Source organism: Octopus bimaculoides, chromosome 1, assembly GCF_001194135.2.
Source record: "Octopus bimaculoides isolate UCB-OBI-ISO-001 chromosome 1, ASM119413v2, whole genome shotgun sequence".
Taxonomy (NCBI): Eukaryota; Metazoa; Mollusca; class Cephalopoda; order Octopoda; family Octopodidae; genus Octopus; species Octopus bimaculoides.
Genome location: NC_068981.1, coordinates 162,743,745 through 162,761,544, shown reverse-complemented (window position 1 = coordinate 162,761,544; position 17,800 = coordinate 162,743,745). Strand labels below are relative to the sequence as shown.

Sequence of the window (17,800 nt, the reverse complement as noted above, 5' to 3'; positions counted from 1 at the left end):
GGACGTAGTATTAGATGTGGTAAAGTATATCTTAAAGGTATACCTGAAATCCCAATCCATTAACAGACAATATTCTCTGTTTGCAAATGATGCAGAAAATGGGAATGGAACAGGTATAGAATACACTGAATTATATCCCGTGGTAGTTAACCCTACAAAATATGGGTGTTTGTTTGTTTGTTTTTAGATCACCTGTAGTTAACCCTGTCTATAATAATAAATGCGAAATTCTGTCTGTTTGTCTATCCGGGACCCCTGAATCCCACTCTACATTTGCTCTATATAGATATATCATACCTTTTTAGAATCAGGATGATCCTGGGATTGAAAATATCAGGTCTGGATGAACATTTATTATATGCTAACAGTTCAAAATTCAAATTTTAAAAGAACTCCAAAAATCTGTGAACTGACAAGTTTTGCATTTAAACTGAATTTAAAATAATACCATATTGGTAGGGTATCAATAAATGCTTTATTATTATTGCTCTCTTCAGTTTTGGGTCACAGGCCCAATTAGCCTGCAACAGGGGCTAGCTTAAAAGTCCACACAGAATGCAGCTTTTAAGTTAGTATTAAATATATGGCTCTGAAAGCATTCTCTCAATACATTTGGTAGAAATTTGAGAGAGTGATACAAGGACGGACAGTCATGACCAACATGTCTTTTTGCATCTCTAGTATTACATTGTCCAATCACATATACTTTATACTTCATTTAACCCTCTTGTTACCGTATTTATTTTGTGTTTCTTTCAATTAATTTTAAATATAACAAAGAATTAATCTGGTGTTAGGAACATAAATTGTGACTAAGGTTTGGAGGGAGATTATAATTCAGAACTTTTGAAAACAAAACATTTGTACTACAGAGCCAGAGGTGGTTTCAGCCGGGTTGGTATCGAAAGGGTTAAGATGATGATGAGATGTAATTTGAAAGCTCTTTCGAAACCAAGCGATCATTTACAGCAGTGGTCCTAAACAGAGTCCATATGATCCTTGGGTTCCATATAAGATTTTGTAGCTAACATTTATGTGCAATAAATTGGATAGACATCTACAATGCACAGAATATATCAAAAATACCTTTTTTTTACAATTCCTAAGATTTAGTTATAAAAATATAGAATAGGATTTTTTTAAACATCAACTGGCTAAAAAGGCCCACCAGAGTTGGTTTAAAGGCTTCTTTGTGGGTTGTTTTAAATATATAAACATCATAGATTTGCTCTTTTTTTCTTGCAAATTTCAGTACAGAGGGAAAATAATTTAAAGAACAAATTATCAACATTCTCTTATAATTCAAAATATATAAACAATTACATAAGAACATTGATAAACAATAGATTTTAAACTAAATATTAGACAATATATATATATATATATACATATATGTAATTATGTTGTAAAACAATTTCTATGAAATAAATCTAGGAAAGAATTTACTGATAAATTAATGTTATATTTACTATCATGGTCAGTGTTTTCTAATACTCCACTCCTCAGCTTCACTCACTGGGATCACTTGTTTTCTTTATAGAGGCATGGCTATGTGGTTAAGAAGCTCACTTTGCAAACATGAGTTTTAGGTTCAGTTTCACAGTGTGGCATTTTGGGCAAGTAGCTTCTACTATAGCTCCAGGCTAATTGATGCTTTGTGGGGGTTTTAGGCTTAGATATTTGCAAGAATCCTAACAATATTTACCTTTTAACTGCATGTCTAGTAACTCAACATATATAAGTGGTATCACCAGTACAACAAGGTATGTCTAAGGACTTATTTTGAGCCTAAATGTTTCATAAATATTACCATGAACACACAACTGTTTTCTCTAAGCAATTTCCCTATAAAAACTACTCTTCTCATTACTTCTTACAATTAAATTTCATTCGTGTGTCAATAGTAGAAAGAATATTACATTAACAAATTATGTCTTCACAAAAGACTTTTCTAAGATAATAGTAGAAAATACTTCAACAGAGAAACATGACAATCTGCTTAGAACTGCTAATTTTCAGATTTTTTCCCTTCTTTCTTTCTTTCTTCTTTGGCATTAAACTAAAATGACTACATGTCGAGAGCACTCAATTTTTGTTGTAATTCACTATCACAAGCACACACATAATTTTTTTTTTTTTTTGCCTAGCTAGTTAGTCATATCATCATAATGCTTATAATTTCCACCATGTTTGAGTAACAACTTCAACTGTCAAATATTCAGTTGACAAAAATAAACTACAGGGAATTCTATTTTTTTTTTTCCCCCATCAGTTTTCAAAAAAAAAAAAAAAAAAAAAAAAAATACTGAACACAGCTTGCTAGAGAATAAATAAATGTCACGATCTGTCTGTGATTCTTTGTTTGGTCAGCAATTATGACCAGACCAGACATTATTTCAGTTCTGGATAATTATACTAGGAAGTAAAGCAATATGAGAATTACTGATAAGAAAGCCAACAACAATTCCTATTTGGTCATTACAATAAAAGATCATTTTACGTGGGAAGAATTACAGACAGTTTATGATGTTACTTGTTAAACGGTTGGAATATAAAATAAGCATTCATTTTTATTTTCTTGAAAATAATTAAACATCTGCACACTATAAGTATGTATATGTAGCTTCACCATCACATATAACTGATTTTATAGCAATTTAAGCTATGAAAATACAAATATTAATGAAATGGATGTTTCCGCTAAATGTTATAACTAATTCAATATTAAATGTTATTTATATTCTAAAGATATTATTAAATACTAAAAAGATTACTGCGTCAACTTAAGTACAAAGTAATTTTAGAGAATATTCTAAAATTTAGTGTTTAGTTTAGTTGGATTAGAACTTAGATGGCTGGAGCTAGAAAAAAAAAAAACAAAAAAAAAACTATCGGCCACTTTCATTTAGAAATTCTAACCTGCTTTAAATTTTTCGAAGGTGAAGTGGCTCTATCTAGGTAATAGAAGAGGGACTTACCTGTTTTTCTTTTTCTTTTTTCTGGGTGGTGTTTGAGTACGGTCCTCTTTCAGATCAGGAATGTGGGCAGTTTCTTTAATAGCAAACTGATAAACCTAAAGAAAAAGATGGTTACTTCACAACTGGTGATGATGAAATAAATGTAAAATAATTATTCCCAATTTTTGCCACAAGAGCAGCTTGGGGGTGGGGGTGGGGGTTCGATTACATTGACTCCAGTGTTCAACTGGTACTTATTTTATCAACCCCAAAAGGATGAAAGGCAAAGTCAACCCCAGCAGAATTCGAACTCAGAACGTAGCAACGGGTGGAATGCTAATGATTCTGCCAGCTCACTCCTTCAAATAAATGTAAAATAATAATAATAATAATAATAATCTTTTCTACAGAAGACACAAGGCCAGAAATTTGGTGAAGAGGGGACTAGTCAATTACATCAACCCCAGTCTTCCACTGGTACTTAATTTATTAACCTCAAAAGTAAGAAAAGCAAAATTTAGCAGAATTTAAACGCAGAATGTGAAGACAGACAAAAAATACTGCTAAGCATTTCGCCCGGCGTAGTGACAATTCTGCCAGCTCGCCACCTAGATGATGATGATGATGATGATAATAATAATAATGGTTTCAAATTTTAGCCAGCAATTTTGGGGGAGAGTTAAGTCAATTACACCAACCCCAATACTCAGCTGGTATTTATTTTATCGACCCCCCAAAAGAATGAAATGCTAAGTCAACCTTGGGGGAACTTCAACTCAGAAAAATAAAGACAGACAAAATGCCACTAAGCATTTTGTCCAACGTGCTAATAATTCTAATATTATTGATAATGATCCTTTCTACTGTAGCCACAAGGCCTGAAATCTGCAAGGGAAGTGGGGAAGTCAATTACATCAACCCTGAAAGGATTAAAAGCAAAGTCAACAGGATTTGAACTCAGAATGTAAAGCTAAAAGAAAAGCCACAAAGTATTTTATCCAGCATACTAACAATTCTGCCAGCTTGCCTCGACGATGACGGCGGTGGCGGTGGCAACGACAATGATACACCACTAGCCCAGAAAGAGATGTCATCCCAATGTAGCAACAAGTGTCACCTTAGTCTGCTGGCTACGGACAGCTGACACTTTCCAGCATACCCAGCAAAATAAGCTGTGAGTTTTCATATAACAACAACAACAATAATAATAACAATTTCAAGATTTGGCACAAGGCCAATACTTTTAATGAGAAGGGGTTAATTGGTACCACTGACCCCAGTACTTGATTGGTAATTGATTTTGTTGAACCTGGAAAGATGAACAGCAAAGTTGACCATGGTGGGATTTGAATACAGAATAGCTGGAAGAAATAATGCCAAGCATTTCTGTCTGACACAAGTTAAATTCTGTCAGCAAAACAAAAATTATTATTATTAACTTATGATGAAGATTTTAATAAAGAGAGACAGTGAATTAAATTGAACCAAACTGACAAGTACATATTTCATCAACTTCATCATCATCATCATCATCACCGTTTAACGTCCGCTTTCCATGCTAGCATGGGTTGGATGATCTGACTGAGGACTGGTGAACCAGATGGCTACACCAGGCTCCAATCTGATTTGGCAGAGTTTCTACAGCTGCCCTTCCTAACGCCAACCACTCCGAGAATGTAGTGGGTGCTTTTACATGCCACCGGCACGAAGGCCAGTCAGGAGGTACTGGCAACGGCCATGCTCAAAATGGTGTATTTTACGTGCCAGTCATCGGCACTAGCAACGATCTCGCTTGAATGTCTTACTGGCAACAGCCAGATAAAAGGCATTTTCTCCATCTAAAAATAATAGCCTTAACAATTCTTGTATGATTCATATCAGCATGAAAGAAGTAGATAATGATGAAGGATATTTATCTTACTGAACCTCGACAGTGGCAGGAACTGAACACAGAATGTAAAGGAAAATGACTAAATACAGCAAGGCAGTTACTTGAAAACAGATAGCCGTAGCAAAATTTTCATTTAGAACCATGCATAAGCTATACCTGCATGCAGTTCTTGGAGCTTATCAGTTTAGCAACTACACAGTAATTATTGCGGTAGACATCATGGAGAACTCGGAACAGGGATTCTTCTGCCCCGCTCCATTCATCACTGGTTGGCTTCTTGCGAACTGGGAACATTATTTCAGAATCTAGAAATGGTAATAATAAAAATAAAAATAAATAAACAGTAATAATAAAACAAAAAACTTACAAATTGTATGACAAGTTACAAAAACAGCACATTTTAATTTTTTAACCACGGAATCACTTTAGACTATATTTTCTGGCACAGAAGTCAAACTTTAGCGACCAAAATTTCCGAGTGAAATGCAACAGGGTTTGGAAGGATGGTGGCCATGTTGGAATGTTTATACTACATGTCTACACAATATACTCCATTAACTTGTAAACTGGAAAATACAGTATATACATGTGTGTGTGTGTGTGTGTGTGTTTATAATTTAAAAGAAGCAAGGAATCTGTGATCAGATAATTTTTACAATGCTTATCATATAGTTAAGAAGTTAAACTTAATACAGGTGCAGGCACAACAGATACATTGTTAATTACTTTGTACTGCAACTTGTAACTAATGAGATCATTGGATACAGGCCTTTAAAGGCTAATCATACACTGAGCTTGTGTGTGTGTGTGTGTGAGAGAGAGAGAGAGAGAGAGAGAGAGAGAGAGAAATCGAGAAAGAGAGATCAAACAAGACACTTTGTAAAATATTCTAAACCTAGGATAACTACGGTATGTATTTTGATAATGGCGTTACTTTACTGCTTAAGAGTACTGACCCTCCCCCCATCCCCACTTTATACACACATGCATAGAAACACCTAGGTCTGTATGTTTCCCCAGCTGGAACCAATGAATTTCCAAATTTCATGATTGCTAGTCTGCTGCAGCCATTTCATTGTGTCTCCGTGTTGGACACTTAATTCCAAAAACTTCGGTTCACCTTGCTGTCAGGGAATAATTACTACATCTGAAAATATCATTAGACTCTGTGACCAGGTTTTCTATGGCTAAATGCCCTTCCTGTCATCAACACCCACCTGTTTCCAAGGTAATATTTCCCTATTGCAAGGCACGTTCTTGCAGAACACTAGAAACAACACTGCTTTTATGACAGAGACACTCATTTACAACTATCTCATGATGTCAAGATAAGGAGACACCAACACGCAGACAAATACGACAGGATTCTTTCAGTTTTTGCCTACCATATCCACTTAGGAGGCTTTGGTCAACCCAATGTATTATTTACAAGAAAATTCAACAGCCATTTTATCAACTGATTGATGTTTAGCTCCACATCAGCTGTGACAGAACAGATCTATGACCATAGTAGTCTCAACCATAATGCCTTTTAGTCAGATAAACTAAATCTGATGTATCCTTTTTTTTTTAAATGATAAGTGTTAGTTGAGAATGAGTTAGATGTTCTTTCGCCAAACCCCGACTCCAATCAAGGAGATATTTTCCTGTGATCAGACGTGTTTTTCACAAAAGACGAGAAACCACTTGCAGCTCATTTGCAACCATCATGTAATGCCTAGACAAGGGCACATACAGACAGACACACACGTGTGTGTGAGACAGGCTTTTTTCAGTTTCTCCTTTACCAAATCCACTTACAAGGCTCAGGGCAATAGTAAAGGACACTAGCTCAAGGTGTTGTGCAGCGGGACTGAATCCAAGACCACATAATTAGGAAGCAAGCAACTTAACTACAGAGCTAATGTGTAAAAAATAACAAGAAAAATATAAAGAAAAAAGTAAGAATGGAAAATTAAAGAACCTCTAAAATGTCTACAGACTGACTCCCTTATGAGATATAACTGCAGTAATAAGACAACTTTAGAATTATCATAAGTTATTTAGGAAACTACTATACCAGCATCATTACTCTTCTCGCTGTCTTCACCATTTGTACTAGCAGGAAGGCCATTTTTCCGTTTCCTGCCTACAGTGCGTGTAGGGGAGGTCTTTGCACGCTCTGACCTCTCGAGGCCAGCTTTACCATCACATTTGTTGCCATCATGCTGTTCACCATTTGTTTGTTCTTTATAGCCAGTCTGAAGAAACAAAATAATACTTTAATTAACAATTTCTGTGGAATAAGTTTAAAATATGAATAGATGGAAAATGGACATTAAATGAATGATAATGATGATGTAGTAGTAGTAATAGTAGTAGCAGACAACAGTGAGAGCAGTCAGTAGTTTGTATTCTATCACTGGAATGCACATGTATGTGAAACAAACTTTCACATAGCCCAGATTATTCTACTGAGAACAGATACAACAGACTTAGATTAAAAGGTGTGTTACAAAATACTGTAAATGGTACATAAATCCATACTGTTAAGTTTAATGATTTCAAGCTAAAGTGCTCTGTAAAATATTCAGTGGTGCTGTGACTGAATAAGTTTTCAAGAACCTACTGTAATCTTAACTAGTTGTTTTGTCAATATCACCTGGATCGGTCAGGTTGTCTGGTGCCAAGTCGACTTCACTGACCATAGCATTTGCTCCATTCCCTTCCAAGTTGCTTCAAACATTTTTCTTAAATCATCTTCCCACCTGATTGGAGGTCTTCCAAGTGGCGTCTTCTGCTTGCGTGGGTACCACTCGACAACTGCATGGGTCCACCAACCGTCTGTGAACCTTGCGACATGATCGGCTCATCAATATACAGTTTGACAATGTATAGAAATCATCATCCAATATTATTGTCCTTCCTCTATCTCAAGATCAAAATAAGTATTGATAAAGAATTGGGTTACCGCCTATGTCTTATAATTTAACTGGTTGAATAATTAGGTCTAATTCACAAACTTTAGATACACCAGACTTCCGTATAGTGGAGGAAGGTACTGTGTACTCAGACAAGCAGTGCTTTATTGTGCAGGGTGCACTGTGACAGTGAAGATATAAAATAAGAACCTAACTTGCTTCAACCTTTCAGGCAAGATGAAAGGACCGAGATACCTGGTGCCTGGCCATACTCCAAAAGACCCATACCCCACAGCAGAAGTGTTAAGATCAATCCTGTTGATGGTGCAAAGCACTTGTGGTGGTGCCACGTAAAAGCGCCCATGCAGTGCCACATAAAAGCACTCAGCACACACTGTAGAGTGGCTGGCATCAGGAAGGGCATCCAACTGTAGAGACCATACCAAATCAGACTGGAACCTGGTGTACCTCCCCAGCTTGCCAGCTCTGGTCAAACTGTCCAACCCATGCCAGCTTGGAGAATGGATGTTAAATGATGATGATGATGATGATACATGATGATCAAGCTGAAATATAAGTTTTAGTACTTACCAAATGCATGAAGCAAGTTTCTCCACATGGTTCTGCTTCTTGCTTTTTCTCTGGCATTTTACGGGTAAGCATGCTTGGTGTGGGATGGTAAGCTGCAAAACAAAGAGAGAGAGTTGACAAAAAAAAAAAAAACCCAACATACCAAAATCTAAATGAAGTAATACATATTAATACTTTCAGAAAATTGAGAGAAAAAAAAAAGTAGGATGGAAGGCATTTGGCTGGTAATGTAGAACCTAATGATTTCATCTCTAATTACTCATGCATAAGTTGGATAAAAGGAGGAACCAATGTAAGAAACAGAATGGGATAGAATTTAGAAACAAAAAACAGAACTATGAAAAAAATTTTATGTTCTTTTCTTTAAATATTAAAGAAAAGGGGCAACAAGTAACCAAATGGCAGGAAATGGTAGTCTGAAAAAGTTAATTACATCAGACCTTCAAACCTATAACATATATATGAATGGAATAGATTTTTCTGGTCATTAACCCTTTAAGCCCATAACACCGGTTTACTAGTGGGTGGCTTATGTTTCTCTATACTGTAGCACCGGTGGAGTGCCAGGTATATGGTAAAATAAGGTTCAGAAAGTCAGGGCTCAAAGGGTCATCTAATAAAAAAAAAAAAGATTCCTGAAATGGCATTGTTTATGCATATATACAAATGTGTGAGTGTAAGGCTCACTTAATACCAACAAAAGGGTATGTCAATTACACCAATCCCAGTATTCAACTGGTATTTATTTTATTAATCCTGAAAGGATGAAAGGCAAAGTCAACCTCAGTGAAATGTGAACTCAAAAGTAAAGACAGACAAAATGATGCTGAGCATTTTGCCTGGTGTGCTAACGATTCTGAAAGAACTAAGGTAATATATACTAATGCATGAGCATAATGGTCACTTAATACTAGCAAAGGTGGTAGAAAAAGAGTGAAAAATAAAACTTGTTTGTCAGTTTCAATGGTGAAAACTCTACTTTTTACCTTGCTACTACTATTACCTAGATAGTATTTAAAAATCTACAAAATTGTTTAAAATAAAGGTAAGTGATGCATGTTGACTGCTGGTTGAAACATTTGATAGCAGATGATTAGTATTCCTAATATTTACATCAACATCAACATCAGCAATATCAAAATCAAATCAAATGGAAATTGTAGTTGCGAGCCCCATGCCGGTAGTACGTAAAAAGCACCATCCAAACGTGGCTGATGCTAGTGCCGCTTTGACTGGCTTCCGTGCTGGTGGTACGTAAAAAGCACCATCCAATCGTGGTCAATGCTAGCTCCTCTGGCCCTTGTGCCGGTGGCATGTAAAAAGCACCCACTACACTCTCGGAGTGGTTGGTGTTAGGAAGGGCATCCAGCTGTAGAAACACTGACAGATCCGATTGGGGCCTGGTGCAGCCTCCTGGTTTCCCAGACCCCAGTCGAACTGTCCAGCCCATGCCAGCATGGAAAAACGGATGTTAAACGATGATGATGAGGATGATGATGATTATGTGAAGTAAATTTTGCACAAAGCATTTAAATCATTTTTGTCATTCATGTTTTGATTTGTTTGTTGTAAATATTTATATTTTATACTGCTCTTTTTTTATACTTTGATTATTTTTTTCTAAACATTTTATGTTGTATAAAATATAATATAGTATATCCCCAACCAAACAGAATTACTTTTACAGCATTTTAAAGCATTAAACATTGTTTATTCCACATATTGCTGACAATTTTATAAAACTGTAACATCTGAAAGTGTTGATCTATGAGAGGTGTTTTATCTGCAAATGTTTTAATGGTTTGCTTCGAGAATAAGACTGGTAAACCATATATTCTCTTATCAGGCTGGTGAGACTGCAAAGGGAGAATAAGTTATTGAGTTTCAAGAGATCAAAAACTTTCAGGACTTTCAAAGGATTTTTGGTTATTATATTCATTTATTCTGCTACTTGTTTTGGTCATTTGACTGTGGCCATGCTGAAGCACTGCCTTAAAGGGATTTTAGTCAAAGAAATCGACCTCAGGGTTTATTCTTTGTAAGCCTAGTACTTATTCTATCAGTCTCTTTTGCAGAACTGCTAAGTTACAGGGATGTAAACAAACCAACATTTGTTGTCAAGCGATGGTGAGGGGCAAACAAATAAATATATACACACACACACATATATACGACAGGCTTCTTTCAATTTCCGTCTGTCAAATTCACTCAGAAGGCTTTGGTTGGCCTGAGGCTATAGTAAGACACTTGCCCAAGGAGCCACATTGTGAGACTGAACCCGGAACCATGTGGTTGGGAAGCAGCTTCTTAACCACACAGCCATGCCTGTGCCTATATATATATATAATATACATATATTGGTTTCGAATTTTGGCACAAGGCCTGCAATTTCGGGGGAGTGGATAAGTCGATAACGACAAACCCAGTGCACAACTGGTACTTGTTTATCAACCCTGAAAGGCAAAGTTGACCTAATTGGAATTTGAACTCAGAACATATAGACGAAATGCTGCTAAGCATTTTGCCTGGTGTGCTAATGATTCTACCAGCTCACCTATTATATACATACATCAAGTGATGGATTTGCTCGACTAAAAATGGCGGTGCTCCAGCATGGCCACAGTCAAATGACTGAAACAAGTAAAAGAGTAAGAGTAATACACATTTGATGTACCCTTGAACCACAAAAAATTAATTTTCCTACCTGGAAGTATGTGAGATCAGAACAGACAGTATCAAACCCTAAGTCAGAGAGCTCTACTGTTTGGTTCATTTGAACCTTTGCTAAAGACGAGATGATTAGATTTAGATGCTTATACTCAAACATATGACTTATACTTACGATGTAGGAAACAATCATACTTGAAACATCTTCGACAAAAGAGCGTATGGAAGGAATGCATGGTTTGTTCCCTAGGTACAGAGCGAGCATTTGGGCCATCAATGTTTGGAGTACATTCAGGGGGTATATTATTGGGGTCTTGAGTTTCCATGAGATCGATATACCTAGAAACAGAATAGAGGTCACATAAATGTCTACAGAAAAATTTCACCAAAGAACAAAAACAACAACAAACATTTCTATTCTATCAAAATACCAAGCCCTAATAACAGATTAATGATTGAAACAGAGTATGAATGACTACAAATTTTGTTTCAAATTATTAAAAAAAATTTATCTCTCTCTCTCTCTCTCTCTCTATATATATATATATATATCATTTTAATGCTCACATTTTCTTTTCCATGCATGCATGGGTCAGACAGAATTTGTTGAGGCAAAGTGTCAACAGCCAGATGCCCTTCCTGTTACCAACAGTCAACCTGTTTCCAAGCAAGGTAATACTTTCCCATGGCCAGACATATTTTTCACAGAAGCCTGGAAACAGACAACCTTGCTTGTGTGACAGTGATGCTCATTTACAAACACTACATGAGATCTAGACAAAGGTACATATCATACATACATACACACACTCTAACCTTCTTTCAATTTTCATCAACCAGATCCACTTACAAGACTTTGTTTGGCTCAAGGCTATAGTAGAAAATATTTGCCAAAGGTATCATGCAGTGGGACTGAACCCAGAATTTTGTGTGTGTGTGAGTGAGTGAAAGAGAGAGAGAGCGTGCACTCTCCCTCTCTCGACTCACATCTTACATTTCATAAGATATCTTTTAACAAGATTTATGTAGTCTCATGTCTGCAAGTTGAAAAACAAAAAAAAACAAAAAAAAAAATTCATGAAACATTACTGCATAAAGAGAAAATTTGAATAAATAACTATATATATACATATATCTAAAAACTGTATTATAAAAAAATTGCATACTTTTCTTTTAGTTCTTCTTGGGTACCTTTGTCAGGAAACATAGCAGAAATTGATTGGAAAATGATGTCAGCTGGTGGAGTCTTTCTGGACTTATCCACCTCATCTTCTAAAAAAATGAAACAGATGAAGAAAGGAAGAATACCAAAAATATTAGTGGGTTATATTTAAACAACGTACATATAAAGCCTTTTTACTGTGCTGATTTTGTTTTTGCCAGTGACATAACAGGCTAATCATATGCAATTCAGTTCTTGTCAGTTAATAAATAAAATGTGCACTCTACACTGTATGAAATGTGGAGAATTCTGCAAAATACCCCACTATTAAAAATGGGTAGTCTTAGTATACTCAGTTCCTGTACAAAGAGTTAATATACAGTTAAAATAACCTTCTTAAGAGAGAGAAAGAGAGAGTAGCGAGGGTAGGGCAATAATGTATAAAATTATTTTTTTAAGAAAACATTAAACTGATAATTAGAGTTAGGCTTACATGTTTAAAATTAAAAGTATGATCGGGGGAATCAGCAAATGGTTGCAGTAGGAAATGAAACTCCTACAAGTTGGTAGTTCAGAGTTTTATCTACTTGGCTGTTTTACTCTACTGTTTATATAATTACAGGCTAATCTGCACATGCAGAAGTATGTATGAAAATATGTGTCTAGTCTGTTATAAACTTTATCAAGACTGATTTGTGCACAGAAAAGAAAAGTAAATTTTTTTTTGTGACAGAAACAACAAGAATAATTAATAAGTTTTTGCAAGAAAATAGCCATATTTTACTGCAATAATTAAAATCAATGAAAATTGTCAGCCTGTTGAAATTTTCAACAAGATAACACAGCAGATAGTGGAAAATAATTTGAATTAATGCAGCTATTTAACAGAGTTACCTCCCTTAGAAGCAATACCCTATAAACTTTCATTAAGAGATCTTGTTGAAAACTCAGCGAATATTGATTTGATTATAAATTGCACTATATTTCTGGTACTCATTTTATTAACCACTGAAGCATAAATAGGTATAAATTGATCCAGGTACAATATGAATTCATCTAAATAGAAATCCTGGATTCGTTTCATTTCCTGAGTTTCTTTACTTTTAATAAGACATTTCTAAGGATATTGTGGTGCTTATGCCTATCCCAAATGCTAAATGAAGTGAAATCACTTCAACTGGAAATTCAAAATACTTTAAGAATTTTTGCTCAATACACTCAGCACAACAAAAGAAATATAGGCTCCATTCATGTTTTCATTAAGATGAACACTCAGAGAGCATTGGCAATGATTTTGTGCAACAAAGGAATGAGTTTAACACCTTATGTGCAAAGTCTTCTCCATACATCCCCATCAGAGAACAACTAAATTCTATGACAGCTAGTGTAATGAGTCAATAAAGGAATCACTAATTTTATGATTGCTCAACTGACAAGAGACAGCATCCTAAATATTAAATAACAGATCCCTTAGACAGACTGTGTCTGAATCAAAGATTGGATGGTGAAGGCCTCTACTTACTACTTATTTGGAGTGAGCTGAGCCACTCTGACCGAGTTCACCATGTCCCTCGTGAATGCTGTTTAAAACAGTAGAGGTGTGGAGTCCATGTTTGGAGTTTTAGTGATCCCTGGTCACATGCATACACAACATATTTTTCTAAACATTTTATGTTGTATAAAATATAATACAGTATATCCCCAACCAAACAGAATTACTTTTACAGCATTTTAAAGCATTAAACATTGTTTATTCCACATATTGTTGAAAGTTTTATAAAATTGGAAAACTATGAGGTGTTTATCTGTAAATGCTTTAACAGCTTGCTTTGAGCATAAGATTGGTAAACCATATATTCTCTTATTAGGTTTGGGAAATTACAAGGAGAGAAACAGCTCATTTTGCTGTCAATTGTTGATTATCACACAGGATTCACTGACCAAGTCACTACTGGTTATCAGAGCAGACATAGCCTGTATTTGAAGTGGGTTCTAGAGAAATGCTTTAAAAAAAGATAAGGGGTACCTCACTCCCAGTAGTCTACCAGCACACCAGAAACCAATCCAGAATCTCTGAGGACCTGTACTTGGTGAAAGCCTTGATTAATCCTGACCTGGGACTAAACAATGAGTCAACATAAGAACTTCTATATGGTATATTGATATGCAAAAAACAGAGCAGCCAAATCTTCATCAAGTTGTACTCTACGGTATTTAAAAAACAGATTGGATGGTTATGGCTGGAGCATTTTTTATCAAAGATCTGTCAGATTAGGCTGATCCAAGAGTACACAACATCATCACTTGTAGGATATCTTTGTAAATATATAGAGGCACAAATTACGACCAAGTTGCTAAAAGTAGTAGAAAACTAGAGTATCCAGAAGATATAAAAGAATTTAAAATGCAAAAATATTGCTTCTACTTAGCTCTTGTCCTTAGAGAATACATTTTAAGTTATGTGCATTATACAGCCTGAGCTGAAAACATCACAAAATGTTATAAATCATGTTCAGTTAAGATCATCATCATCATCCTCATCAGCATCAATGTTTTAACATCCACTTACCCTTGCTTGCATGGGTCAGATGAAATTTGTTAAGATAAATCTTATGCCTCAAAATGCCCTTCCTGTACTGAACCCACATGTCCAGTTATAAAGAAATAACCTGGATTCCAAGCAAATTAATATTTGCCATGATTGGATATGATTTCATGAAAAATTGGAAATTAATGACATTGTTTGTATAAAGATGGCACTTCTTTGCAACTATTACATGAAGTCCAAGATGGGGAAGCACAAAAACACACACATGAAAAAATTCTTTTAGTTTCCAACTTACCTAAAGTACCATGCAGAGGGGCTGAACCTGAAACCATGTGACTGAGAAGCAAACTTCTTGTCAACACAGCTATTCTTACCCCTTGATTACTCATTATTAATAATAATAATAATAATACACTGCATTTGAAGGTAATTAGTGTATTTGTTGTTCTGGAAGCATAACCAATAATCCAAACATTTACTTCCATTTTCAGGAGATCATTACATTTCTTCTCTTTCCTTTGTTTAAGTGAGGCAAGGCTGTGCAGTTAAGAAGTTGGCTTACCAACCACATGGTTCTGGGGTTAGTCCCACTGCATGGCACCTTGGGCAAGTGTCTTCTACTATAGCTTCATGCCGACCAAAGCCTTATGATTGGATTTGGTAGGCAGAAACTGCATGCAGCGAGGCATGTGTTTGTTTTTAAGTGCACTCTGGTCTTGACATCGTGTGATAGCTGTAAATGAGGATCACCTTCATGCAAACAATGTCCTGCATATCTGTTCTTCCATGAAAAAACTTGTCTAACCACAGGAAATATTACCTTGCTAGGAAACAGGTATGGGTTGTAACAAGAAGAGCATCCAACCATAGGAAAATCAGCTACAACAAATTCTGCCTGACCCATACAAACATGGAAAAGTGGATGTTAAACGATGATTAACCACATGCTGATATTAAGAGAAAATAAAGAAGAGCACTGATATAATTATGACTCAAGAAATTTTGGTAATCCAAGTTTGAGGAGATTTATCTGTTTACCATACAGTATGAGAGAAAGGTGGAGAGAAGTAGGGAGGGAGGGAGAGAGAGAGAGAAGTGGTGAAAGCAAGAGACAATAAATTAGGATGAATTATTTTTCAGACTCTATAAAAGAAACTTCTATTCAACAGGGAAAGTTCTTTACCTTTTAACTCTGTTTTTATGCCATCATTTGTGTTCTGTGAAGAGGGTGAAGACAGTTCTCTTTGCTCAGGGTCGGTATCATTATAGTTGGCCCATAAAGCATCAACAAGCTCCATAAACAGATCATCATTTATAAATTTTGTGTCTCTATCACCGTGGACTTTCCCATCATAGTTTTTTAATAGTTCTTCAATGAAAGCACAATCTTGATCTAGAATATCATCGCCCATATATGGAATATTGTGAAGTATTGTTTCATCTTCCACCTTGAAAGACACGAGGTCCAGCATGTGATTTGAGGTGATGAATGACAGACATTAACAGTTAAATATTATAAATAGAGGGGAAGTTTGAGAGAGGGAGAGAGAGCACATAAAAAAATAGTTGAAAAAAAAAATGAAATAAGACATAAAATGACATTAAATATAACAATAGGTAAAAAAGAACATAAAAATGAAAGGCATAAAGTTGAATTTAATCATAAAAATATGTTGAAAACATAAAATGAAAAGTATAAAACTGGAGTTAAACATTAGATGGAGGAATAATGAAAAGAAAATCTCAACATCAAATTATAAGAAAAGACTGATTATTATGAAACAAATAAAAAAAACATGGCATTGAAGGCAATCATTCAGATAGGAAGAAGATCAAAGAAGATTTGAATTCACATTAGATATTTTAAATTCTTTTGAATTGAAACAGCCAAAGGTATAAAAATCAAAAAGAGCACACTCTATAGAAATAAGGAAAGTAAAGTAGTACCATGAAGTTCTGTTGGAGTGGAGCCCAACTATACATGGTCGGAATTGGTTTTAAAGCATTCATTACTCTCAATGGTGCCATCTGATGAGGGAAGCTCATACCACTTTCAACTTCACACTAAAAAGTGAGTGGCAGAAATAAAAAAAGAAAGAAGAAAATGAAAAAAAAAAAAAAAGAAAAAAAGAAAAGAAATTTATTGGGGAAGCAAGAATATTATTTTGAATAGTTAGTAAATAATGTTATGCAATTAATGAATTTCAACTGATAAATGTTAGAGAATACCCAACCTAATTAGGCTGAAAAGACTAATTTATATATATGTACATACATACAGGTGTGTGTGTGTGTGTGTGTGTGTGTGTTCTATTCTTTTACTTGTTTCAGTCATTTGACTGCAGCCATGCTGGAGCACCACCTTTAGTCGAACAAATCGACCCCAGGACTTATTCTTTGTAAGCCTAGTACTTATTCTATTGGTCTCTTTTGCCAAACTGCTAAGTTACGGGGACATAAACACACCAGCATCGGTTGTCAAGTAATGTTGGTGGGGGACAAACACAAACACACAAACATACTTACATACATATACATAGACGACAGGCTTCTTTCAGTTTCCTCCTACCAAATCCACTCACAAAGTTTTGGTTGGCCTGAGGCTATAGTAGAAGACACTTGCCCAAGGTGCCACGCAGTGGGACTGAACTCGGAACCATGTGGTTGGTAAGCAAGCTACTTATCATACAGCCACTCCTGTGCTTATATATACATCTTTTATTCTTTTGCTTGTTTCAGTCACTTGGTGCGGCCATGCTGGAGCACCAGCTTGAAGTGATTTTTTTAGTCGAATAAACTGACTCCTGGACTTAATTTTTTAAAGCCGTATACTTATTCTATTGGTTCTTTTGCTGAACTGCTAAGATATGGGGACGAAAACACACCAACAACAGTTGTCAAGAGGTGATGGAGGGACAAACACAGACACAACAGCAACACACACATATGATGGGCTTCTTTCAGTTTTTGTGTCCCAGATCCAATCACAAAGCTTTGGTCAGCATGAGGCTATAGTAGAAGACAGTTGCATAAGGCGCCACACAGTGGGACTATATATATATATATATATATATATATATATAT

The 17,800-nt window shown here is 35.5% G+C and overlaps 1 protein-coding gene across 1 annotated transcript in view; it reads right to left on the bottom strand.

The window, feature by feature from the left end:
- The window catches only part of LOC106874217 (histone-lysine N-methyltransferase EZH2), a 182,264-nt gene that overhangs the window by 22,378 nt on the left and 142,086 nt on the right, over positions 1 to 17,800 (bottom strand). Inside the window, exons 8-15 of the mRNA XM_052971199.1 lie at positions 16,664 to 16,780; positions 15,900 to 16,164; positions 12,173 to 12,278; positions 11,182 to 11,345; positions 8,340 to 8,431; positions 6,908 to 7,088; positions 5,005 to 5,153; positions 2,979 to 3,073 (exon numbers count right to left, since the gene is read on the bottom strand). Of these exons, the coding sequence (XP_052827159.1) occupies positions 2,979 to 3,073; positions 5,005 to 5,153; positions 6,908 to 7,088; positions 8,340 to 8,431; positions 11,182 to 11,345; positions 12,173 to 12,278; positions 15,900 to 16,164; positions 16,664 to 16,780 (1,169 nt within the window). The remainder of the gene's footprint in view (positions 1 to 2,978; positions 3,074 to 5,004; positions 5,154 to 6,907; positions 7,089 to 8,339; positions 8,432 to 11,181; positions 11,346 to 12,172; positions 12,279 to 15,899; positions 16,165 to 16,663; positions 16,781 to 17,800) is intronic.